At 39.2% G+C, this 26,481-nt stretch overlaps 3 protein-coding genes across 8 annotated transcripts in view; 2 read left to right on the forward strand and 1 right to left on the reverse strand.

The window, feature by feature from the left end:
• The window catches only part of MTHFD1 (methylenetetrahydrofolate dehydrogenase, cyclohydrolase and formyltetrahydrofolate synthetase 1), a 60,458-nt gene extending 58,345 nt beyond the window's left edge, over positions 1-2,113 (forward strand). The window contains exons 27-28 of the mRNA XM_061180892.1: positions 388-481; positions 1,866-2,113. Of these exons, the coding sequence (XP_061036875.1) occupies positions 388-477 (90 nt within the window). The 3' untranslated portion in view covers positions 478-481; positions 1,866-2,113. The remainder of the gene's footprint in view (positions 1-387; positions 482-1,865) is intronic.
• ZBTB25 (zinc finger and BTB domain containing 25) overlaps positions 1-26,481 on the reverse strand; it is a 121,416-nt gene that overhangs the window by 79,968 nt on the left and 14,967 nt on the right. For 4 of the 6 annotated variants that reach the window (XM_061180897.1, XM_061180900.1, XM_061180896.1 and 1 more), the window contains exon 3: positions 25,194-26,137. In XM_061180897.1, the coding sequence (XP_061036880.1) occupies positions 25,194-26,137 (944 nt within the window). Of the gene's footprint in view, positions 1-24,919; positions 26,138-26,481 lie in introns of those variants that run through there. The other 2 variants (XM_061180893.1, XM_061180894.1) reach the window with 1 other exon arrangement.
• On the forward strand, positions 9,133-10,419 carry AKAP5 (A-kinase anchoring protein 5). The gene has a single exon (XM_061182666.1). The coding sequence runs from the start codon at positions 9,133-9,135 to the stop codon at positions 10,417-10,419; it is 1,287 nt and encodes a 428-aa protein (XP_061038649.1).

The following is a 26,481-nucleotide window of genomic DNA, read 5'->3' on the forward strand; positions in this document are numbered from 1 at the left end:
ACAAAATTAAACAGCAGACAAGCCCTGCACCTCCTTTTGGTTTTGTGATGTGAGAACCGAGGGGGTGAATAACTGACTCCTCAGCCTCCCCAGCACCTGCCATTGTGGGACGAAGGTGGAGGCACCTCCTCAACCTCTTGTTGCACCAGTCTGTGTGGGAGCCCATGAGGAAGCCTGGTGTTTGGTTTGCTGGAGGACTCGAGGGTTTCTCTCTGAGATCATAAGAGGATCAGTGACTTGGTTTTTAATATGTAACATGAAGAGTGACATTTTATGGTTAACTTTAAAATAATATTCTGTCTTTGTGCCTTGAGCTTTCTAGCTGAAGGGAAGGTGAAAAAAAACATCATATTAAGTTTATTTTTAATGCTATTTTGCATCTCCTAGATGAGCACCATGCCTGGACTCCCTACCCGGCCCTGTTTCTATGATATTGATTTGGACCCTCAAACTGAGCAGGTGCATGGGCTGTTCTAAACAGGTAAGTTGTTTCTGGTGAAAGTTCTGCTTTTTTCCTTGTGAGGCATGTTTATGAATTATAGGACTCCAACTAAAGCTATGAAAGCGCAAATTCAGTGCTTTCAAAAGATTTCTTTCCAGACATCAGTGAGAGGAGAGGGGGCAGTAGTGAGAGTTGGCAGTAACCAATGAATGAAATACTTATATTTCAACATTTTTGGAAGAAGAGCAGGGTTCATCACAGTTTGGCAGCATAAGGTGGAAAGGCGCCATCCAGTGAACTATGGAGGGACCCCAGTGGAGGTTAGACCTCCTCTGTGGAGCCCCAGGAGGTTCTGGGCTTGGAGCTGATGGCACATTGGAGGGCAGGAGCAGCTGAAGGTCTGTATACTCTGAATAGACAGTTGGCACACAAGAGTGAGTAAATGTCCCAGAAAGTAGAAAAGAGAAGGAAGCAGGACCAGTCCAGGAGTTCTTGGGTCTTAAGTGAAGGGCCCCTAAGTACTCATCACAATGAATGAGCCACCCCTGGACATATCCAGGTGAAATTTCAGAAACATCAAATATGAAAATCCTAAAAATCCTCTCCAAAGAAGAAGAAATGGCTTGCCTATGAAAAAAATGAGAATTAGCCTGAACTCCTGTCTTCTTATCAGCAGTAAAAGGCTCTTAGACAGTGGAGGAAAGCCCTCCAAGTCTCCGGGGAAAGATGACTTTCCACCTGTATTTACACCCACCAAATCTATCCAGAGGTTTTCAGACACGCACGGTTTGCCACCCCGACGCCTCTTCCTAGGAAGGGATTTAGCAGTGTACTCCAGCACAGTGAAGACCAAACAAAGAAAAGGGAGACACGGTTTTCAGGAAACCAAAGCCTGGTCTGGACTGTAAAGAAGGGGAGTCCTGACAACTGCAGGTGACCCAGAGTTACAAATCCCACATGGAACAGGAGGAGGGAGGAATTGAGAAAGAGTAGAGAGAGCCAGAAAGACAAGGGTGTCAAAAGGGTAATTATGCAAAAGAAAAGCTCTAACATAGTTTAAGAATGTAAAGGTCCAGGTGGAAGCAAACCGTGGCCATCATCTGGGCAACTGTAAGGGTGGTTGCTCATAGAAGCACCTCTGCTTACACATCAGAGAGACCGTGTGCTAGATGCTGGGGGAGCACACAGAAATGTCATCCTGGCTCATGCTTGGTCTGCCCTTGAACAGTATTCACACAGCCATAATGTAAATGCTGTGCATTGTCTTCAAGTCTATGGACAGACCCCAGAAGAGCTGGCAGTGGGAAAGGAGGTAAATGTTGACAACTTTGACAGTGCGAGAGGGTGATGGTGCTGTGTGGAAGGGAAGAGGAGATGTCTCAGCACTTAGAGAAAACTATTTCTTGTTTCGTTTTCCTTCCAGATTGTCCATCTTCAAGAAGCAACTTTGAAAGTTTGGCCAGTGTTTATTCAGGCCTCATATCGGGAAGTGTGTGGAAGTTGAGAGAAGTCAGTGCCGGCCCTGAAGATTTTCTGAAAAATAAGTAGTGGGAGTTTCCCCAGAAGCCTTTCTTCAGTCTTAATTCCCAACATCGTGTATAAATCAACACAAATCATTCATGCACATGCCTAATTACTGAATCCATAGAATAAAAGTAAATAATTTTGCAATCTTGGTGTTCAAATATAAATTGTAGCATTAACAGACTGCTGCCCTAGCTCTGCTGTCCTGTGTGATCCGGGAGTCCCCTGGGACTGAAGAAGCAAGTTGTAGTGTGTACTATATGATACATTGTGTTTAAAGGGGGAAAGGTGCGTGCTTGTGTGTTTCTGGGAGGACAGGAGACCTCCTGAGAGGGCTGAGGGAGAAGTAGAGTCTGGAGGACGTGCCTTTTTGTCATATACTTTTCTGTATTGTTCTTTTTTTTTTACGCCGAGAAAGTATTGCTTACACAGGTTTTTGTCCTGAATTTCCTTAGAATTCCCGTTTCTGTCACAGCTTTAGCACCATTTTTTAAAAATTTATTTTATTTGTATTTATTTTTGGCTGCGTTGGGTCTCCGTTGCTGCGTGCGGGCTTTCACTAGTGGCGGAGAGCAGGGGCTACTCTTCGTTGCCATGCACAGGCTTCTCACTGCGATGGCTTCTCGTTGCAGAGCACGGGCTCTAGGCAAGCAGGCTTCAGTAGTTGTGGCTCGCAGGCTCAGTAGTTGTGGCACACGGGCTTAGTTGCTCCGCGGCATGTGGGATCTTCCCGGACCAGGGCTCGAACCTGTGTCCCCTGCATTGGCAGACAGATTCTTAACCACTGTGCCACCAGGGGAGCCCAGCAGCATTTATTTTTAAAGTCCTCAGGAAGGATGGTCATACAGCACTAACTGTAGGGTAGCTCTTTCTGCTCTATTGGTTCAGCACATATTTATTGAGCTTCTACCCTGTGCCTGAGCTCTCTCTCCCTCCCTACAGGATGTTTTTTCCCTCACTTGTTTTCCCTTCTCTTCTTGTTCTTTATCTTCTATCTCTGTTCTTCCTCTCCCATCTTTCCTCCCTTTTCCCCTTTTTCTTCCTGCATTGGATCCTTCCAGAAGATGTTGCATCCCCACTGGTGCCAGTGCTAAAACACTGCTAGCATGGGCAGAGCAGTGTTTTTCCTGGTGTCCTTGGTTTTATTATCTTTAATCCCCTAGGTGTGATTGTAATAGTGTCAGTTTTGCAGTTTAAGGAAATGATGACAGTGCTGCAGAGGGCATATGGCAAAGGGGTCATGAGCACGGAGCCCCAGCTCCACCATGCTTTGTATACTGCCTGGCACATTGTACCCACTCAGTGATGTCAGTTCCTGTTCGAAAGCATCATTTGGGCCCTGTCTGCACGGAGTTCATTGTTTCTAGTGTTTTTTAAAATGTCCTATAAAACCTCATCTGGATGGGACTTGCTGGGAATTCAATTTGTAAACAGGGGAAGAAAGCAGTCTATTGTCAGACATGGTGACTTAAAGATCATCTTAAGGAATTTAGCCTTCCTCATATCACCAAAAGCCATGTGGGTTTATTTGTTTATTTAATTAAAAAAATTTTTTGGCCGCACCCCACGGCATGTGGGATCTTAGTTCCCCAACTGCGCCCCCTGCATTGGAAGCCTGGAGTCTTAACCACTGGACCACCAGGGAAGTCCCTGCCGTGTGTGTTTAAATCTTTAATATTGATAGAAGTAGTGAACACAGTTGGTGGGAGAGGGTAAGTGGAGGTTTATAAGGCAAAAATTATAAACAGCCCTAATACAATAAATAAGCCAAATTGTTTTCACCAGGTATTGCTTGGAGTGAATGGACTAATGCAAGAATTTTCCTAGAAGTAAAATATGCCTTCAGTAAAAATTCAAATGGTACAATTTGCTCTTTCCACTTGGCAATATACCTTGGAGGTCTTGCTCCATCAGCAGTTTGGGATTCATCTTGTTTCTTATGGCTGTGGAGTATTTAAACAGTCCTTCTGATGGACACTTAACCGTTGTTTCATGGTTTGGTAGCTACAGGCCCAGGCTGTGGGTGAATAGGGACCAGGATGGGAGAAACGGTATGATCAGTAGAGATCAGATAAATAAGCAAGTGATTTTATTGGCACGTTGTATCTGGTGATGTTAACAAGATAAGCTGTAGGTAGGATAATTTCTCATCAGATTGGAGATATATTTAGAGCCTGTTTCTCATTATATAATGAAAAGCTACTAATTGAGTAGCAGACAATGATATGGGTAATAGCTTACTAACTGTCACTTAAGTGAGTTCAAGGATGACAGGTTTCTTTCATGTATGAGGTACTGGATACATTTTTTAAAACTCAGATATGGCATCGGGTTCTAGTTATATTCTAAAGAAAAACGACAGCGCAGTATTTTATTTATAGTTCTGTACTCTGTGAGTGTGTGTGTTGGAGGTTGGAGATGAGTTATATGTAATATACCTTACAGAAATCTGCCCTTCAAATAGAAAATCAATTCACCTCTTACCTCAAACCACTCTTCAGTTCCCTTTCAGTATTTTTTTTTTTAAGAAAAGCAAGTGGGATAAGATCTTACAAGTCATTAAGATGGCCTTTATTGCTTTTAACCTATCGCTGATTTCATTTCCAGTTACTTCCTAATAAGACAGCTATTCTACCCTGTCTTCATCTAGATAAGCTCATCTTATTTTTGCCTGAAATTGTTGCAAACTCCCAGATCTGCTAGATTTGAGAAAACTTGGATCTCAATAAGTAATTGCACCTCAGTTGGTTATGAGTGGCATGGATTTCTTTTGGCTTGTTTAAAGTTCAAAACTGACAGTAAGCAGGGTTAGTAACTCATCTGGGGATATAAAACATCTTCACAGACTGGTATTTGCTGAATGAACAAAGATAAATTGAATTCTTAACTGTAACTACTATAAATTAGATGCTTATGGATTTTCCTGTTTTACAGCTCTTGTCTCTAAGATCTTGACAGCTTAGATTCAGCTTTGCTGTTGTGTCCTAATCTTTGCTTAGTTAAGTTTCAGTGGAAGCTATAGAAACTTACAAAGGTAAAAAATATTCCTGGAAAAACATCCAAAAATGCGTAACTGAGGTTTACTGTCAAAGATCATGATCCTATTGAAGAAAAGAGTTAAGTACAACTACTTTTCAGTAGTTCTTCCCTCCATCTTAATCTGCCTGGGAGGGGCCAGAGGAGAAGGCAGGAATTGTGCATCCCACCTGACCTCACCTCTGGAGCTCCCAGGAATGCCGTTGTAGGTAACATTAAGCCCACTCTCATTGTAACACCTTTCATTAGTGTTAATGCATTGTACACAATGGATTATGTGTACAAATAAATGCTTATGGTGCTTTTCACTAAGGCTAGGAACTTGTTTAAATATGCAAAATGTGTGAAAATACACAGCCTAGCTAGTCAAGCAGGAGGGTAGATATTGCCTGTGCCCTTTGCTCTGATCAGGACTGGAATGGTGAGGAAAGCTGTCTCCTGTTCTCCACGCCCCACTTGAGAGGGACAAGGTTAAGCAGGCACCTAGGAATATCCTGAAGGGAAACATGGATAACTTGTAAGTTACTTATTCTTGGAAATATATATAAAGGTATAAAGGTATACAAGGTATAAAGGATGGATGGGGCTGGGTTGCTGTGTTCTGACCTCGATGGCACACAGGTTGCATCATCTCTACCTGCCTTCTAGATACTTAGGAAGACACAGGTCTGTGTCTTGGGCCTCTGAGAGGATTTGGCAATGAACCCTTTGATAACCAAAACTTTTCCAGGAGTGGGTTTGGGTGTAATGAGGTTTTTCTCTCTCAGTTCATGTAATTTTCTCGCCAAACGAGATTCACTCTGCACAATTTTGAATCCTGCTTTTAAACTGATACCTGCTGTGACTTAAATATTCAGTGGGGCGATTTATAATGGGAGTGCCTATAATTTAAAATTGGATTTTGCTACTTTGCGTCTGAGAAAATGGGAGGCTTATGACCCTGGTCCCCTCCCCATCTGCCAGCCCTCTCTTTCTCGGTGGCCCCCGATGTGGTCGCGCGGCGGGGATTCGCGCCAGGCTGGGAGCGCCCGTGGCTGGGCGAACTGCTCTCGGAAAGACCTCCCGATCACCCCCTCACCCCTCCCCCGCGCCCACCGTCCCTAGCCCGGCCCCGCGCCCGCACCCTCCGCGCGCATTGGTGCAGCCGGCTGTCAGTCCCCGCCCTCTGGGGGAGGGGCGCCGCGGGGCTGCGGTCCCTCTGCAGAGGGCTGCTTGCTCCGGGTGCGCCCAGCCCTGCGAGCGCCCCCGCGACCTCGGCGACAGCGTCGACCAGGGACCCCGGCGCCCGCGGTAAGTGAAGAGGGCGAGTAGGTTGCGGGTAAAGGGTGCGGACCGGTGCCCGGTCCGCTGACCGCCTGCGGGGCGAAGTGGGCGGGAGGTGCCCGCTGGACACCGGGAATCCGAGCCGCCCGAGGTGGCCGGAGTGAGAATCGGGGAAGTCGTTTGTCTGCAGAAATCTCCAGCCAGCGCGACCCTCAACAGTTCTGCCCACACCTGTCGTTACAGCTCGTGTTGCTGGTAGCTTTTTTCCTTTGCCCTTTTGGGGGGAAATAAGAGTGCCGGGTTCCTGGCCATTATAATTGTGCAGATAGCTTGAAGCTGGGTTATGTCTTCCACGCCCCAGCACTTTCCTTTTTGAGTACTTTCTGCTGCGCTCTAGCTCCTGCCATAAGGCGATTCAAGCCGAAGGAGAGGCGCCCTCCTCCAGGAGAAAGCTTCGTGGTCCACACCTGGCGCTGGGAGAGATTCACTGCTTTCCCCAGGAAGTGGCTGCTCTTCGCCTCCGTGCTTTTCTGCTCACGGGAAAAGGGGAAGGGGTACTTTTTGTGGCAGTAGACTTGCGATTCTATCAGGAAATTACAACAGGGACTTTAAGATTGCCCAGGCGATAAAACTTTGTGCAGGTTAAGGACGAATCATTTGCAGTCTAATGTCCTGCAAAGTTTTAGTATCTACAGGCTGCATTTTCCCCATTTCAGTTAGGTTTTGTTTGGGTATTTATTTCTGCATCATGATATACATTTAAGTGAGCTTCTCAAGCAGTTGTCTTTGGGCAATCCAGGTTAGTTTCAAATGATACATTCCTAAACATGATCCGATTTCAATATTTCTATTAGCTATACAGCCTCTGGTTAATAAAAACTCTCAGGCACTGAGAACTCACAAGAGGTGACGAGACTTAAGGAGCTATAATCAGCTGTGGTTCTTGTGCTTATGCAAACATCATATGAGGAGGGACACTGTAAAATGTTCATATTTTAGTTCCATCATTGTTCTAGGATGACTTTGCCTTTCTGTCAGGGGCATGGAGTATGTAACACTCAACCTAAGAGAATATTTACTTAGATCATGAACTGATTTTCAGAGTTACAATTCCTTCTGTGGTTCACAGAATCAAGAGCTACCCAAATAAACCTTCAACAGTGAAGGATTTACAAAAAAAAACAGTACAAAGAAAGAGTCCCTTTGCTTATTTTAGAACATCCATCAACTAAAATTCATAGGATTTTTGTTAGGTGATCACGTCACATCTCTATTCATTGGTACACTCATACCATTCTGTGGATTGATTTAAAATATACCTTTATATTTATATGTAACTAATCAGTTTGCCAATTGCATATCTTATCAACTTATTTCTGGCTTTCAAATTAGTTCCAGAACCAAGAAAATAAAATATAAAGAATTGCAAAAGCTTAAATTTTAAAATAGCAAGAACTCAGTCTAGTCTTGGTTCAGTTATCAGTTGATGGGCTACATTATGGTAACACAACCATTTAAGCAATTTTTAAATTTTTTGACTAGCGAGTCTAGTGCAGATTAGCATCTCCAAACAATTCATTTTTCTGATGATACTCTTAAAACCCAGTTCCAGAGGACGGGCTTTAGAAACAGGCAATCTTGGGTTGAATCTGAGCTCTGTTATCGATTAGCTGTATAATCTAGAGCAAGTTACTTAACCTCTCTAGGCCTCAATTTCTTCATCTGTAGATGGTGATACCACCACCTACTCTGTAATGTTGTGGGAGGATTAGAGATGTATGTAAAAGTGCTTATTAGCACTTCCTGATAGACAGGAGTTGCTCAATAAATGTCAACTATTATTACCATTCACTCTGACCTTCAACTATGTGCTCGTTATGGAAAATGTTTGAACTGCAGATACTTAGAAAAAAAAGTCAAAATTACACAAACAGATTTGAGAGTGGAGAATGACAGTAATGTTAAAAATTTCCCAAGAGCATGTATGAAAAGTAGCACCTCCTTCATGGAACATACATTTTTAGAACAGAAACCTTATGGTATAATGGAAAGAACATTAGAGAGTCAAAGTCTTCAGTTCTAACTCTGGCTATGACCTCATCTAACTGTGTGGCTTTTAGCAGGCCAGCTGCCCACTCTGGAGCTCAGTTTCTTCATCTGGCTCGACTTGAATAATCTCAAATAATCTCTAAGATCCTTTGCAACTTCAGAGCTCTTTATTGCATTAATAAAAATTACACCCTGCCCTTCTTTGTTTTTTGTTGTTCATGGTTGTGGTGGTGGTTTTTGTTTGTTAACTTGCAATTCAGAGTCATAAACAATTCGTAAAGACAGCACAACTCCAGAACTGATAAAATCATATCAGATTTGCAGAGTAATCCAAAATGAAGTTTTAACAAACAAAAGACAGCAAAATAAATTCACACTGAAATCTTTTGGATAGGGCAAAAGTAAACCCCAATTTTTATTCTCCAGTCATTTTAGTAGGTTATTAAATGGGAAACATGCCCAGTAGAACCATATGCATTCAACTGAAATAGTCTCTATAGAAAACATTAGGCTGATGGTGAAATAAAATACCACTCTCTTTTCTCTTATCAGGTTGACCCTTAAATAAAACAAAAATCTATCCAGTAAAAGGGCTTTCATGAAGAAATTAAAGAGAGAAATTACAAGTAATAGAGAAACTAGGCATTTTTATAACTGGAAAAACCACCTAAAACAACTGTATGGAGTAAGACAAAGGAGTGATTACATCGGGAAGAAATTTTACTTAGTGTGATATTTTTGCCTACTTTTTTGTCATAAAAGGCTGCTAAGGAAGAGAGGATATACTTTTCTAGAGAAAGAAAGAGTGTAATATAAAAATGGAGATCACAGTTGCTGAAATACAAGTAGAAAGCAAGGATGAGAAGAGATCAGCAGAAGTTAGTCCTCAGAATGAGAGGCAGGAGGAAAAAGCATCGACGCTTTGCTTCAAGAGAAGAAAGAAAGCAGCCAAAGCAATGAAGCCCAAAGCTGGCTCTGAAGCTGCTGATGCAGCAAGGAAGTGTTCCCCAGAAGCAGGAGCTTCTGATCATCCAGAGCCCCCCGGGGGGGCCTGGGCCTCCATCAAACGCCTTGTAACGCGCAGCAAAAGGTCAGATTCTTCAAAGCAGCAAAAGCCCTTTGAGGCCAAAGTGCAACCTGAAATCAATGCTGAGGATGATCATTCTAAAAAAAGGGCAAAATCCAGACTCAAGATTCCCTGTATAAAATTCTCAAAAGGGGAGAAAAGAAGTAATCATTCCAAAATTATAGAAGACTCAGACTGCAGTATCAAAGTCCAACGAGAGGCTGGAAGTTTGGATACAAAAACTCTGACCCAATCAGATGACCAGGCAGCAAAGACCAAGTCGAAGCAGGATGTAAGGGAAGATGTCTCACAGAAAGGGAGTGATAAGGTCTGTGAATCAAATGTGAACAACAGCGTAACTTCTCCTGGAGAGAAAGTGATTTCAGTAGAACTTGAGTTAGATACAGGGCATTCTGCTATTCAAACAGGAACTCTAATCCTTGAAAAAGACATTGAAATGCTTGAGGAAAAACAAAGCATTCAACCTCAGCAAGCAAGCCCACTGGAAACTTCAGACACAGAACACCAGCTCCCAGTGGTTTCTGATGTTCCTCCCTCACCTGCAGTCCCAGATCAACAAATTCTGGAAGAAGCCAGAAACAGTATCCTAGAAAGTGGACCAGACTGGAAAGACCGTGAAAGTAAAGAGACTGTTGCTGAGGACAGTAAGCCGAAAGATACTGAACTGAGCCAGGAATCAGATTTTCAAGTAAATGAAATCACTGCAGAAAAACCCAAACCAGAAGAAAGCAAAAGAATGGAGCCAATTGCTATTATTATCACAGACACTGAAATCAGTGAATTTGATGTTAAGAAATCTAAAAATGTCCCTAAGCAATTCTTAATTTCAATCGAAAATGAGCAAGTGGGGGTTTTTGCTAATGACAGTGGTTTTGAGAGTAGAACTTCAGAACAATATGAAACACTCTTAATAGAAACAGCTTCTTCTCTTGTCAAGAATGCTATCCAGTTGTCTATAGAACAGCTGGTTAATGAAATGGCCTCTGATGATAATGCAAAAAGCAATCTTCTACAGTGACTTAATTTCCACATGATGGGAGGGAAAAAATGCTTAATGGTAAATTATTTTACATATTTGTGGCATTTCTTACTCAGTAACAAATGAGAGATTTAACATCTGTAGAATTTAAAGGTACAATTCCAACCCAGAAGTGCTAAAGAATTAAGTTATAAAACCCTCCCTTATCACTGAAATGTAGCCACTTCTGGATTGGAGGAAGTCAGTACAGATTGCAATGAAAAGTGATATCCAGGAAATTGCTAAAATGGTTTGTGGAGATCAGAGTGCTTGGGAGAAGCAAGATGTATTTATTGAGCACTTGCGGTATGCCATAAGCTCTTTAATGTCCTCTGATGTCACAAAGCCTGGTTTCCTTTTAAAAGTTCAACACTGTGTATAAGTTAACATCGCATTCTGTTTTCAACAACGTTTTTTTTACAGTGCACTTTTATGTTGTATAAAATGGTGAATAAGGTGAGCTATTTTTGTGAATGTGTGACTTATAGCTGTTATACTCCTAGGCAGTAGTCTTACCTCAAAAAAATACTGCAAACCAAAAAAATAATAGTTTGATTAAACATGAGTGGTTTTCTAGTCTTGCTCAAGTTCCTTACAAAAGCCATTCACAAATTACTTCAAACAGGCAAATAATTACCAAGTGCAAAGGTGTGGAAACAGCGAGTGCATTTTCCATCTCCATCTTTCTTCTGCCCCAAGCAGACCTGTATAAAAATCCACTTGCGCATGGGATCATCTGCTGAAAAGCTAAAAACAAAAAACAAAACAACAGGGCTTCCCTGGTGGCGCAGTGGTTGAGAATCCACCTGCCAATGCAGGGGACTCGGGTTCGAGCCCTGGTCCGGGGAAGATCCCACATGCCGCAGAGCAACTAAGCCAGTGCACCACAACTACTGAGCCTGTGCTCTAGAGCCCGCGAGCCACAACTACTGAGCCCGCGTGCCACAACTACTGAAGCCTATGCGGCTAGAGCCCGTGTTCCGCAACGAGAAGCCACCGCAATGAGAAGCCCGTGCACCGCAACAAAGAGTAGCCCTCGCTCGCCGCAACTAGAGAAAGCCCACACGCAGCAACAAAGACCCAACTTAACCAAAAAATAAATAATTTTTTAAAATTAAAACAACAAAACAACAAAAAGTGGATTATTTTCCATCCAGGAGAAGACAAACTTCCCAAGTAAAAAATTATCACATATAACACATGATTCATCTTGCAAGATTAAATCTGTGGAGACTGTATTCATCAATCGCTCCTCAAAGAGGGGAGAGTGGACTCAAAGCAAACCTGGCTGTAAAAGTCATAGGAAATCATAATAATTTAGTGAAAATATTCATGCTTGGCTAAGAATGAGCCAAATACATCTTTCATTGTGCCTATGTGTTGAGAGACACCAGTAAACATTTTACACAGATAATGAAAATAAACTTTTTCATCAGTACTTTTAGTCCAGCTAGTCCCCTACAAAAAAAAAAATTGAACTTAATGTAACAATGAGAAGGGCTTGTTTGCATTTTATTCAGTTATTTAAATCATCGATCTCAATGACTGCCATATTTTTTGAAAAAGTAATTGTTTCAACCTTTCCTTGTGTGAAATGGCCCTAATACTGCAACACACTTCCCTACCTCACAGGTCAGGGTTCCTATTGTACAGTCCTCCACTGTCTAAACTGAGTGACAGTGTCACTCTGAAAGTAGATGAAGTAATGAAGAGCTTTTGCTTGAGTTGTAAGGTATTTGTACATTCTTGGAGAAAAGAATGTACATTAGATGATTTCAAATGATCTGGTGACTTCCTGCATTATTTATGGATTGCATACAGAAAGTATGTGCTAATTTGTCCCATAGAATCTTTGTTTCTTCCTGTAAGTATATATTGAGACCTCTGGCAGAAGAACCTAATCTGACTTTGCAACTGAACCAGATAATGGATATTATTAGCAAGATTCTTTGCTGAAGTATAAATGTATTCCCCATATTCCCCCAGATTTTCCTACCTTCATGCTTATAACCTTGGGGGGTGGGGTGGGAGGAAGAGGGAAACTACCAAAATCCTTCGGTTTCACAAGATGAAAAGTGGATCTTTCAAAACATGACCCAAGAAATCAATTTCATTTAATTGTATAATTTTTAAACATTTTTTTTAAAAAAGACTGCTAAGTCATCCTCCCTAAAAACTCTTTTTAATTCACTATATGTGGTGCTAATGGACTTGGACAGCTACCAGCAACTACATATTTAAAAGTGAGCAATTTAAAAAGACTGATTAAAGTTGGTGCATTTAACAGTGTTTTGAAGAATCCTGCCTTCATTTACTGCAAGGATGGCTCAAGCCATATACTTTCATTGTAAATTTTTAGTAATTTCTCATGAATGAGCAAAAAGTATAGCATTTACCAGTTATTGAAAATATTTTGAAATGTTTAGGTATATTTATTTGGGAGTTTTAAAAACATGTGAGGTAAATATGTGTAATGAAATTCTTCTAAGAAAGTAACATTTCATCTAAGTGGTCCTAGGTTTCCATTTTTTTTCCACTGTGGTGTGGTACATATTTGGTTAGAATGTATTATAATTGATTGTTTTTGTGATGAAATGTGTACTCTATTTGCATTCAATCTTAAGTGGTTTCTCCTCAATCTTTTCTATTGAGAATATCTGGTGAATTAAATAAGTAGGATCCAGTTTGAAAAAGGATTCCAGAAATTAATTGATCTCAATCTGATTATATCTGCTACATGGCCAAATCCTACTACTATGAATTGTAAGGTGGTCTAAATTGTTTTGTTGTTATAGAAATAATTAGGAATCAGATGACTTAGAAGTTTCTCATAAAATATTTTTTTTATTTTAATGGTATTTATTTTAAGCAATGTGACCTTATATGCAAGACATTAAATGAATATAAATAGGTTCTTATTCAATTCACATCCATTTGACAATATTAAAATATCACTTAAAAGGCAATTTAATAACACCACATTAATTTTCCTTTAAATTTGCTGTGGTATAAATGCTTTTAGTGAACACTTATTAAGTAGCTGGGATTCAGTTTCTCTTTGAACTCATAATTTTACAAGGCTGGTTGGTTTATCAGATAACTTCTTCAGCACATTATCTTCCCCCTTTTAAGACTGAAGTATTATTCAGTCTGCTTTACAACAAGCGAATACAAAAATCCTCCTCTATTTTGTGTAGCACTATTCACTTAACATTTTCTCAAAGTACTTTATAAGATATAAAAATAGTCCCTGGTAACATTTAGGTAAAGGTAGCAGAAAACAAAAGAACATTCAAAGAGAAATTATGTTCCCTGCCACCTCCTCCACCTCAAAGAACAATAAGCATTTGGCACAAATGGAGTTCTTCAGAAAAGCTGTCAGCATAATTTTCTTTGAAGGTAATCCATTTGACAGCACGAAGTTTGTGATCTTAATTGGTCTACTATTTAATGAAGTCTTAAAAACTCTGATTTATTTCTGAGAGATTACGTTATTTCACCAATATGTGTGAATAGCCTTCCAGCTAAAGGCTTTTAGAAATAATGGATCATGAGAGGGCACCAGTCGAATCTGGCTTCTGCAAAAAATCCAGAGTTAACTTCATAAGTTTCTAACTTCAAGTTGCCTTATTTTTTATAGTTAATAATTAATTTTGGGGGGGATTTACGGCAGAATTAACATAATTATTAGGCTTTAGAATCCCACTGAAAATACCCCTTTAATGTCAACTTTATTCAAATGTGTGAAGTCTGCTTTCTAATTTCACCTGATACTCAGTACATTAGGGGTGGACTTTTCTGCCTGCCCTTTCTGCATTTTTAAACATCCTCATTTAAGGTTTAGCGTTTCTTAGTTTCAAATTCCTATGATGTTTTATTGTTTCACAAACATGAAGTTTCTCATTATACAGAATTCAAAATTTCAATATATAGTATATTTTATGGCACATTTTTGAAAAGTTTTTTTGTAATCCTTACTTAGTTACAAAAATTTAACAGAAAGAAACTACTTAAATTTAGATTAAATTCAATTTATTCAACATGTGTTGGGTATGACACATGCCAAACACTGATAAAGGGGACAGGCTCCCTGCCCTCGAAGAGCTCAACCTAGGGAGCCGCAGCAACTGAAACTTGGACAGGGGTTAAGGCAAAGAATCACAGTAATGCAGCATCGTGAGTGCATGGAGACTAAAGAGAAAGCGATTCATTTTGTCCGTTATGGGGAGATGGTCATATAAACACAGGGGCAGTTTGATAGCATTCAGTTGCTAAATAGCTTAAAAGTATATTCCTTCTGATTTGTGAACAGGTGCAGAAAAAAGCCTGCATAATGTTACATATTTATAGTAGTTCTTTGTAAAAATGTTAACTGGATGAGCTATTATGAAAGCAGAAGTTCCAATTTGTATTTCTCATTAAAATTAGTACTATATTATTGTGGATCAGATGCGAATATTAAAGAAATAATACTCTGTAGAAAAAAGGTTTCAACCTGAATTAATATATGTACTGTTAATACAAAATAAATGTTATATTGGCTCATGTTTATTTATCCAAATCTTTTAAGAGAAACATGGTATATAGTACATTAATTTCCTAAAACCATAAAGATCACACTGATTGAAACTACTGAGTTAGCACCACCAAAAGTTCTATTCTCCTGAGTGTTGGCCAGACTTTACGAGACATGCCTAAAAGAGCCCACCTCCAGCAAAGAGAAACAAAAACACCTCGAACTTGAATTCAATTTCACTGAAATAATTCCATCTAAAGGGCAATTCTGACTTTGATGCCATCTATGAACTTGACAGAAGTGTACTTGTTTTCATCGTCTCTTGCTATTGTCACTAGTTGTCTATTCTGTATTAACCTATAAATTGTTAATAATCTGTATGGTTTTCCAAATTACTAAGCGATCTTTATGTGGAAATGCTTATTCAGATGGTGCCTGCTAAAGCTGGGTGTTTCAAAAGTTCTGTGTTTATTAAGACACTGATTTTCTTCCCTTAACATCAGCAACCCTGTTTTTTTCTTAAGCACAGCCCAATGACAATAAATAGGCACTATGAAAGAATGTGCTTTCCAAATCTTGGGATCAATTCAAAGTTGATAGCATCTTAAAAGTCCTAAAACTAAAGTTTGTTCCAAAATAAAATGTCTTGTTAAGGTACACTGTACATAGGGTATTTAATATTTCACACTTTGCAGAATTTAAAAAATTTTATTAAATCACATCTAATTTAAGAGAAAAGTACATAACCTTTTGCAACACTTGTCCTGACAGACAATTCTGCCCTTAACGCTGAATTCTGGAGTTCCCAATCCCTTGGAGAAGTACATACCTTTCTTTTTTTCCCTGAAGCTTGAGATCACTGGAGGCTAAGTTCCTGAACTTAGGAAAAAAAGCAAGTATATGTATATATGTACATGAGCACACTATACATTCACAGAAAATCCTCAGCAAAGCTGGGCACAGACACCACGAACAATCGAGGAAAACCTACGTGAGGGGAGGATGGTGGCTCCTAGGCTGGGAAACTCCCAAACTTAAAATTGTCTCTGTAAATTCCAAACTATCGTAATAGCAATGGTAGTGGTGTCCAGCAGTTTCTGCATGTTAGCAAGACGAGACGCACTTTCCTCACAATTTGTTTCGTGGCTAGACTCAAATAGGACTTTTGGCCTTATCTTGATATTTATGACAGTGCAATTATGGGGCAGGGATTAAGCCTTTCCTACACTTTTCACAGCTATACTTGTTGCCATAAAAAAACAGGCCTTCCAATTCCATACTCCTGGGAGATAGGGAGCACAGGGTGACACAAAAGCAGATGCAGTCCTTTGTACACTTGTACTCAAACCTTTTATTCCCAAATCCCTACTTTGACATCTGTACCTTCAGATCACAGGAAGGTCCAGTCAGTATAGCTACAAGTGGGTCTCTGGACCACATCTGTGATCAGTCACAGGTAAGAGTAATGCAGCTACAGGCATGCATGCTCAAACCAATCAAATATCCTTATATATACATTACAATGCAGAGGTTCCATATGGAATAGCCATTTGTGGTATAAAAACTTAACTAGAGGACTTCCCTGGTGGCGCAGTGGTTAAGAATCTGCCTGCCAATGCAGGGGACACGGGTTCGATCCCTGGTCCGGGAAGATCCCACATGCCACAGAGCAACTAAGCCCGTGTACCACAACTGCTAAGCCTGCGCTCTAGAACCCGCGAGCCACAACTACTGAGCCCTCGTGCCACAACTACTGAAGCCCGCGCACCTAGAGCCGGTGCTCCACAACGAGAAGCCACCACAATGAGAAGCACGCGCACTGCAACGAGTAGCCCTCGCTTGCTGCAACTAGAGAAAGCCCCCGTGCAGCAACGAAGACCCAACGCTGCCAAAAATAAATAAAATTAACTTATTTTAAAAAACCCAAAACTTAACTAGAGTATTTCTATCCCCCTGATCAAAATAACTAGTTAGAACTGTTCTTGTACTCTGTGTAAGGCTAACATGCACGGAATGCCAAAATAATTGGTCACTCACTATTCAATTCAGGTGAAAAAAAGTCAACCTTTCAGATCTTTTATCCAGATGTGCCACAAACAGCCTTATCAGTAATTTGCCTTATTTCAGAGTGAATTTCAGAATTACCTTTTTAGTTTCATGGGTTTTCTTCTCTATACTCAATATCTGGCTGGTGTTTTTTTCTGACCTATGGAAGGATTAATAGTGAATGATAATCATCATGGCTCATTAAGCTCCAAGACTTTCTATATTTATCTGGGTGGTCTTAACCTTTTTTTCATTAAGGTACAATTTACATACAGTAAAATACACCCTTTTTAGTGCACAGTTCTACACATTTTGACAAACACATAGTTGTGTCACCTAGGGAGTATTCATTTTTTCTTATTCTGATTTCATTGTTCTTTATACCACCTGTGTATTTTAGTTTAATATAATTTCCTGGCTGCATCAGTGAAAACTGCTACTTGCTGCAGAAATTCAAAACAAGGGCTTCTTAGACTCAACATTTAAACCAGGCTAAGGAAAGGCAGGGCTGCCTTGCACAGCTGTTCAAACTATACAGCCCAACTCCAGAAACACGCATTTGGTGAGTGGCGCCCCCTAGCGTTTATTGTGCATAATTTGCATGGCTCTACGTGGTGGGTCTGAACATAACCACCAGTTTGAGAGATCTGCAAAACTGTGGTATGTTAACAGTGAAACAGGAAATGTTTAAAATTTTTAAAAGGAGCTTTCCATTTATATGCCTTTCCTCCCACACTTTAAAATGTTGTGATAGAAAGAGAGGACAGGTACCACCGAACTCACAGCACAGACTATGCACATATGTGAAAGAAGGGTAATGTTGGGAAATGAGAACTGGTCCAGTAAAAAAATCTTTTGAGACTCACTCCACTGGAATCTTTGGTCTGCATTTTAAAACCTTTTCCCTTATCTTTGCAAATGTTGTATCCTTTTCCTATAGAACCACCACAGGTTCTTTAGATTTTCCTCCCTACAAGGCGCTTAGTACAAATGCCAGAAACCAAAAAAAAAATTTTTTTTTTAAATTAGGTACTTTCCTACATATGGTTTGGACTAAGTACCATATGGCTTCCACTACAGAAAAATGTGGCAGAGCTAAATTCACAAGATCTCATTCCTCAAAGGCCTGTTTGGTCCACAAAAATCTAACATGAACCTTCCTGAAATTCAGTAATAGCATAGATCAGACAATGGGTAACAACTGCAGTTGATGAAGGCCTCCTTCCCAGGCCTCCTTCCTGAACAAGCCTCTCCCAAGAGAGCAAGGACCAGTTCAGTTGTGCAGAGCAGCTCTCCCAGAGCACCTGCTATTCCTTCAGATTTCTGACATAAAAGGACACCAAGGTCTTCTAATAGCTTAAGGGAAGATCCTTTATTTCCATTATTTTGATACAATATCATCAAGTTGTTTCAATGAAAAAAGTTTCAACATTATATAGATACTGGAAGAGAATTTATCTGGGAGGAAGCAGGTTCATTCTCCCAAGTTGGCTAATCAGTTGTAAAATAAGTTTAAGAGAAGCATTTGGTGATGAGGTACAAAGTCCTAGGATAATATTAATAGTAAATTGCAAGCAGAAATTATGGGGAGGAAAGGGTAGCCTGTATTCACTCAGTATTGGAAGGTACAGGAACTCTATTAGAGAATGTCTCAGCCGTCTCGGAGAATGAAACTGGTGGTAGGAAGTGAGGGAAGAAAGGGATAAAGAACAGCAGCTTAGAAAGCCAGTTGTTGAATCACAGTTGAAAGAGAAAGTAAATTTCAGAAAATAATATACAGGCCAAACTCACAGGTTGTGGATATGAAGAAAAGAAGCAAGAGGTAAGAAACTAGGGAGTATTTACTCAAATGTCCCTGGATTTATCTCTAGACCAGGCAGAACACCAAAAACTGAGTTTGATATCTGATTAGAAGAACAAATGTGATTGAGACTAAAATTCCGAAGTCTTAATGTTAAAGACTTACAAGAATCCTCAGAAATGCTTGATATAACAAGCACACTAAATGTGATATTTTAAAAAGTTATCTGCTGCTATACAGGTAAATTGGAAGCATCTTGATCAAAGAGGGATGTCAATATATTTCAGTACCTAATATATTATGGGATTCAAGGAAGATTCTCATTAGTCATGACTCTATAAAGTGAAGCAAGATCCAGGAATAGCTAAGTATTAAATAAATGTGAATTAAGCAAACAGTGATGCCAAATTTGAGCATAATGTAAAATAGACTTTTAAAAGGTAGACTGGTGCCACCTTTTGGCCAGATTAAATATTTACACAAATTACAAACTATGATCACATTTTAATTTCAGAGAGACCTTATTACAGACACAATTGTTTAGCTCAAAGGTTATATGAATAGACTTAAAACTGTCTTGTTGCTTAATACATCTATGATTTTTAATAATCACATTTTGTACCTTTGAAAAGATGGCATAAAAGTGAATACAAATAGAAATTTAATTCTGAACAAACACATTTCATACTCCGTAAGAACTGTATTAACTTCAAAGATGACTGGGACAAAAATCGCTAAATTTAAGTTTTGTATCCTTTAGCTCTTGACAATCCTCACAAAACTTACTTTGCCCGTTTAGACCAGGAGTAGCCTATCTCAGCACTACTGACATTTTGGGCTGGAAAACTCTTTGTTGTGGGGCCTATACTCTACACTGTGAGATGTTTAGAGCACCCCCGGTCTCTCTACCCACTAGATGCCAGCAGCAACCTTCCCCTACCCCCACCCAGTTGTGACAACCCAAAACACCTCCACATTGCCAAATGTCACCATGGTGCAAGGGGATCACCCCATGTGATAGTTAAATTTATGTGTCTAACTTGACTGGGCCATGGGATACCCAGATATTTGGTCAAACATTATTCTGGATGTGTCTGTGTTTCTGGATGAGATTAACATTTGAATCAGTAGACTGAGTAAAGTAGACTGCCCTCTCTAATGTGAGTGGCCCTTGTCCAACCAGTTGAAGGCCTGAATAGAACAAAAAGGCTGACCCTCCTGAGAGTAAGGGTAACTTCTGCCTATTAAGTTGGGACATTGGTCTTTTCCTGCCTTTGTGATTCTCAAACTGCAAAGTTTGGACTGGAACTACACCATCGGCTTCCCTGGGTTTCCATCTTACCAACTGTAGATCTTGGGACTTGGCCTCCATATCTGCATAAGCCAATTCTTTATAATCAATCAATCAATCAATCTTTCTCTCTCTCTCTCTCTCTCACACACACACACACACAGGCAGTGTGGTTCTGTTTCTCTGGAGAACCCTGACTAATGTGTCCTGGCTAAGAACCACTGTTGCAGATTACGCTACTGGAGAAGAGAGAGAGAAAATAGGGAAGAAAGGAAGGAGCAAAGCAAGAAACTTCTGGGAAATGACTACATACTACCTTTCTTTCCGGAAATGGCAGTTGGAAAGCACTTGATTAGGACACCACTTTTCTATTAACACAGATTATGGTTGGTAAGAATCGGACTCACTGATGCATTTTTGCATCTCACATCCAAAATGTTACCTGGTACAGAGACTAATTACCTCAACACTAGGAAGACAACATTTGGCAGACACTGCTGTAAAATAAGAACACATTCTATAAGCTGAGCTAATAAAAGGTTTCGTTTATGATCAAGTCACATTAATTTATTTGTCATGATAAAATACATGAAATTCAGAGTTTTCATTCCAAATGGAGAATACGAAACTTTCTGAAATAATGTTTCTGAAGCAAACTCACGATACATTAGGTGGAAGAGTTTAACCATACAATATATTATTGATTTCAGTCTCCTGTATTATGTGTTACTATTACTAGTACTTTGAAGATTTCTTCAGGGGCCCTTTTTCATTGTACAAGTTTTTGGGTTTTTTTCTTTTTTTTTGGCCGTGCTGTGCAGCTTGTGCGATCTTAATTCCCCAACCAGGGATCAAACCCAGGCCTTCGGCAGTGAAAGTGCAGACTCCTAACCACTGTACCGCCAGGGAATTCCCTTTTGCCTTTTTTTTTTTGTCCAGGTTTTTGAAATCCAAGTTTCTTTGAAAGTATTTTAAGTTGATATTTTATTTAATCTGACTAAATGACTTTATTTGGCACAAAATAGAAGAGTTGATGACAGCTAACATCAATTGCATTGGAGCAATATCTACTAATTAATCAAGTGTGGCACAGATATACACTGAAGCACAAAGGATTCTTCCAGGTCTTGAAGACAAAAATCACTTTGTAATTCCTTATATTTAAGACAGCCAGGCATAGGATTGTATAATCTTACCAGTTTTCAAAAAAGTCCAACCATACAAACACAGAAGTACAGCAAAGAATAAAAATGTACAGATTTCATTCTTAGGAATTCAAAATTTATAATAAAATACCATAGAGCTACATTTAGTTTAAAACATACAAAGATACAAGTTACATTATGAAAATTCTTCACATGGCCTATTTTTACCTCAATTACTACAAAAAAATGGATACTTCTCAAGGATCTGAGTTACAACATCAAGAATTAGCCTGTGCAAATAAACATCAGTGGAATTACACATTTTCCAGACTATCTTCTTCCATGATTAATATGTATTTCCTTCAGTTTTAAGTGAAGCCTTACTATTTTGACAAAACATAATGAATTACTCGGTTATTCGCCCTGCTACATTTCTGGTCTCCATCTACTTTTTAGATGACCTACATCAAAGAAATGAAAATGGTATTTTCTCCATTGCTTTTGTTCCTTTTCCTATATGTAAACAATATGTTTGGGGGAACTTTAAATAAAGTTGAACTTGGCAAGATTTCATTTCCAATAACACCAAAGAATTAATATCCTCCTTGTTAAAGGCTGAAGAGAAATACTGATGGTTAAACTATGGTAGGTAGAATAGGAATTCTAGCAACACTGCTGTTTCTAGAGTATTTGTAAACAAAAAATAAGAATTCTGCCAATTAATTATTGAGTATTAAATAGTACATGACTGCTTCTAAGACATTCTAGAATTTATGAGTTGGAATACTAAAGTTAATAGGTTTAGCTGCAGAAAACATGTAGAATGTAGTTTTCTTTATATGGTTGGTTTTTACCAATAATACTGATAGAACTTAACACAGTTTGAATACAAATCCTCACAACACCCCTGTGAGGTAGGGATTGCTTATAGACACTTTACAGATGGGAAATCAGAAAATCAGAGAAAGAGATAATAATCTCAAGAGATAAATCAAGAAATTTTGGTTTTCTTATAAGGCAGACTGCACTTATCAGATACTGAGTTCTGACAATAGGCTAATAAGGACAAATACTGAAACAGTCTGTTTTCCTCCAGAGAACAACTATATGTGGGATCTAGAAAGAAGGGAAAATTCTAAGCTGATCCAAAGCGGAAATGTCTGTCTAGTACTTGCCCAATACATTAAGGTGTACACAGCATTTCCAGTTTTAAGAGTTTGGTAATCATCATGCAAACCATACTATATGGCTAAGATAATAGCTCCATTTTACAAATGATGTAGTCAAAACTAAAGGGTTTTGCTGGAAGGACTTTTTTATACAAAGTAGATTTTTCTTAGTGAGAAATCATGTCTTAAAAAAATACACTCAGGGCACAGTGTTAGTCATAAAACAGCTATTTTAAAAATATTCCTGTTGAATGAATGAAAAAGATAAAACTGGGGTCATTCCCCACACCACTATTCACTGGCTCTCTGGAACCCAAGTTTTGGGATTTTTTCCTATAAAATGGAGTAATCATTTTCCCACTTCCTATTACAGACAGAATACTGTGAAGATGAAGGAAAGAACATCTGCTTTGAATTCCTAATATTAAAAGGAACTCTATGAATAAGAATAAAAATACAGTTAAGCACTCTTTTCTTAACACCCAACAAAAGTAGATATATCTCTGCTTTAAGTTAATGTTGTCTATCATGGACAGTCAGCCAAAAGCAAACTTTTGCCACATCCAGACTCTGCCCTGAACTGCTGCCCTACACCACAATTCATATGCACACTTACTCCCACCCTTTAGCTATACACACTTTCTTGTGTCAATGACTAATGACTGAGCAAGTAGGAAAGAAAACAGAAGAGAAAAATCAGGAAAATTTTTATCTAAATGAGAAAAATAAGATTTTACTTGAAGAAGGCTAGGGAATATATCTAGAATAGCCTAAGATACATGAAATCAATGTTAATATTTGTGTTCATCCTATGAGATGAAGTCTTTGAGGACAGTATGAGTTTGAATAATTACTTAAATGATTTAAGTATAAGATTAGATGAAGCTCTGACACTAAAGAGCAATACATTTGTTTTAACTACTCCCAATACAACTGACTCTGTATCAATAGCTACTTAGATTTTGCTCTTAACACATGTCAACCCGGACCCCACAAGGCTTCCCCATCCTTGTCTAGGACAGAAACTCAACCACCTTAGACAATGCCCACTGGTTTTCTTCATTCACTCCTTAAGAAAAACTTATCAGTTCATAATTCACCTAAACTCACTGATAACCCAGAGAAAACCTTTGTGCCCTTAGAATGAGCTGGATTTCTCTTTGAGCTACCTTCTGACTGAACTCGGATCCTGTTGAGGAACTCTGATGTCAGGAAATACCCGCAGAAGTGAGCAGTCAGGAAGGAGATCAAACAGTTTCTGTATGTAGTTAAATTCTAAGCTTCACAAACCAAATTTACTAAATTTACTAAAATACCTGTGAGGTTTAGAATTTAGCAGGGCAGCATACAAAAAAAGATAAGGCTGTTCTGAAGCCTCTCTCTTTTGTTATCCTTGACTATCTAGTATTTTAAATTTAAACATCTCAGAAACAATTTAGGTCTATCCTCTGTGGTGAAGTTTAACCAGCTATTTCCCAGCTACACAGAGCAGGAGAATCTATCATTCAGTCCACCAATTTTAATTTTTCTGGAATTTTAGCTTTGTAAGTTTCACCAATATAAAAGGGAGTTAAGTTGATTCACAGAGGGAAGGCTGTCATGGATTTTAAACATAGTTCTAGGACACTGACTATACCTACTCTGCTGGTTTTATGGACCAGAAAAAAGTTAAAATTGTGCCACTGAAAAATTACCTTTTCAGGTGATGATTAGAAAATTAATGTCAACCCAGGTAGCCTATAAAATCTTCTGATACTGTGGATAGAAAGATAATTTGTATTTTATCATTTACCTCATAAGCTCATGTAAACTTCTGGTCATAAAAATCTCAAACTCCCTTAAGGTCTTTAAGAAAACACTCTAGATTAAGATAACAACACTAGGGTGTCAGTCAACACAGATCTATCTGAATTTCTGTCTCTAACACCAGGGGCTTCTATGCTTATCTATGTGTATGTATCTTACTGTTTAAGTTTTTGTGTGTGTTTCTGACTCTTCTCCCTTTCTCTCTTTTAAATATTTTTTATTGAAAATGAGGTATGCTCAGTGTTAAAAAAAATAAATAAAGCCACATAAGATGTTGCAGAGCTAGTAAGTAAAAAGTAATTTAAAACTACTCATGATTTGGTACAGCTACGCCTTAAAACAAATGTTTTATACATGATAACATATAGTTATGCACTAAAAACTACTAATTCCCTATATGGCAGAAAATATTTTAAAATAATCCTCATAAGGGCTTAATTCATGTGGAACATTAACCAAAAGTGATAGTCTAGAATATTCTTTAAAAAAGATTTCACTTATTTCATATTCGATTTGATTTTACAGATTCTACAACCTGGAAAAACTTCCATACTTCTATATTGATTTCTGATTTCTAAATTGTGATTTAATTTATGAAAAGTTCACAGCCCTAATTGAAGGTTACATTTTAGTAGCTATGTATCAATATATCTCACAATAAGAAGATCTAATACATACAACCTTAAAACTATGGATAAATGGTAAAGAAAAAGTCAATAGAACTTGAGGAGAAAAATAATTTATGAATTAAAAAATGCATGTGAGTTTTCTTTTTCAGAACTGATACAAAAATCCTGAAGGAGAAACTGCTACTCAACCAGGATAGTATCCACATTTTCTTGTGTGAGTTCTGACTCTAAGGCACAAGATGAGTCTAACTGTTCTTGTGACAAGCGAGAACTTTTCAGGGGGACGTCAGACCAGCTGTCACAATATGGCTGAAATCTCTGGGCTAATGTATTACCAAACCTTTGGCATCGGTTATATCTGTAAGATTTACCTTTGTGTGTATACATGTGCTCCAGTAATTGGCTCTTTCGGAGAAATTTATGACCACAGATGGTACAGCTGATTTTTCTTTTCCTTGAAAAAGAAAAATTACAGTTTAATTCTACTGGCTCAGTGTCTTTGGAGATCAAAGACACTTGACTGATCTGCAAAGGCTCTGTGGTACCCCGGTTTGAGTGGTCAGGCTGCTGCTCATTATCCTTGACAATGAAGGAGCTAAGCCTGCGGCATTCAAGAGCCTCGCTATTTTCATTAAGTGGATGCACTTCACCAAGGTCGTTACTTTCCAGAATGGAAGCAGGTACACCAAATGGGAGCGATCCAGACACGTGGGTATGGAGATGTTGTCTCAGATTACTACGGGAATCAAAACGTTCCCCACAGTAATGGCATAGGTGTATTTTGATACCGCTTTCGGTGGAAGTGGGGCCTGTCACCTCTGAAGAGGGTGAGGGATGGCTCTGGGAAATCACAGATTCTGGGTCACATCTCTCCTGCTTGATGGACACGGGGGGCTTCTGGTGCTCCTCCAAGGCTTGGGCAGCAGGATGGGCCCTCTGCTGGTCTGCAGTGCCATCATCCAGCCCAATAGCAAGAGAGAGCTGCAACTGGGGGTGGTCACCCTGGACAGCAGCTCTATTTCCATTGTTATTGGAAGGAGCTTCCTTGACCTCCAGCCCTTGTTTGACAGCTGGTTTTTGGGTCGTTGAGATCTGAATGCCATATAAATTTGAGGACTGCACGGTCTCTGGTGAGAACACTTGATTCATTTCAGTCGCAATGTGAGAAAGGTAGTCGGCGTGAAGAAATCGAATCCCTTCCTCCAAACGACTATGATCCACAATCTGTTTTGGCCCTTTCCCCGTGTACATAATGTGCAACAAATAGCTGAATATGTCAGGTTGGATGTCAGTTGGTTGTATTTTTATGCATTCACTGTTAAAAACAAAAAAACAGACCCACACAGAATAAAACAACCCGGTTGGCCTTTTAGTTAGCAGTACACAGTCTTAGGCTAAAGCAGTTTCTTCCTAAGAAGTTCTAACTTAGCAATCTGCCTTGATGAAACTCAGCAACAAAAGCTTAAATTTTCATTGTATACCAGTTTTATAGCGCAGCAACAAGTCTTCATATATTCAATCTACTGCCTGAAGTTAAGAAACACAGATATTCTGATTAGTTGAACATTTAATTAGTGACTCCTAAGTGATATGCACTTAAACTGCATGCCAGGGGGTAGAAAAATGATGAATAAAATAGGTACCCTGCTCTTAAGGAAC

Source organism: Eubalaena glacialis, chromosome 2 (assembly GCF_028564815.1).
Source record: "Eubalaena glacialis isolate mEubGla1 chromosome 2, mEubGla1.1.hap2.+ XY, whole genome shotgun sequence".
Taxonomy (NCBI): domain Eukaryota; kingdom Metazoa; phylum Chordata; class Mammalia; order Artiodactyla; family Balaenidae; genus Eubalaena; species Eubalaena glacialis.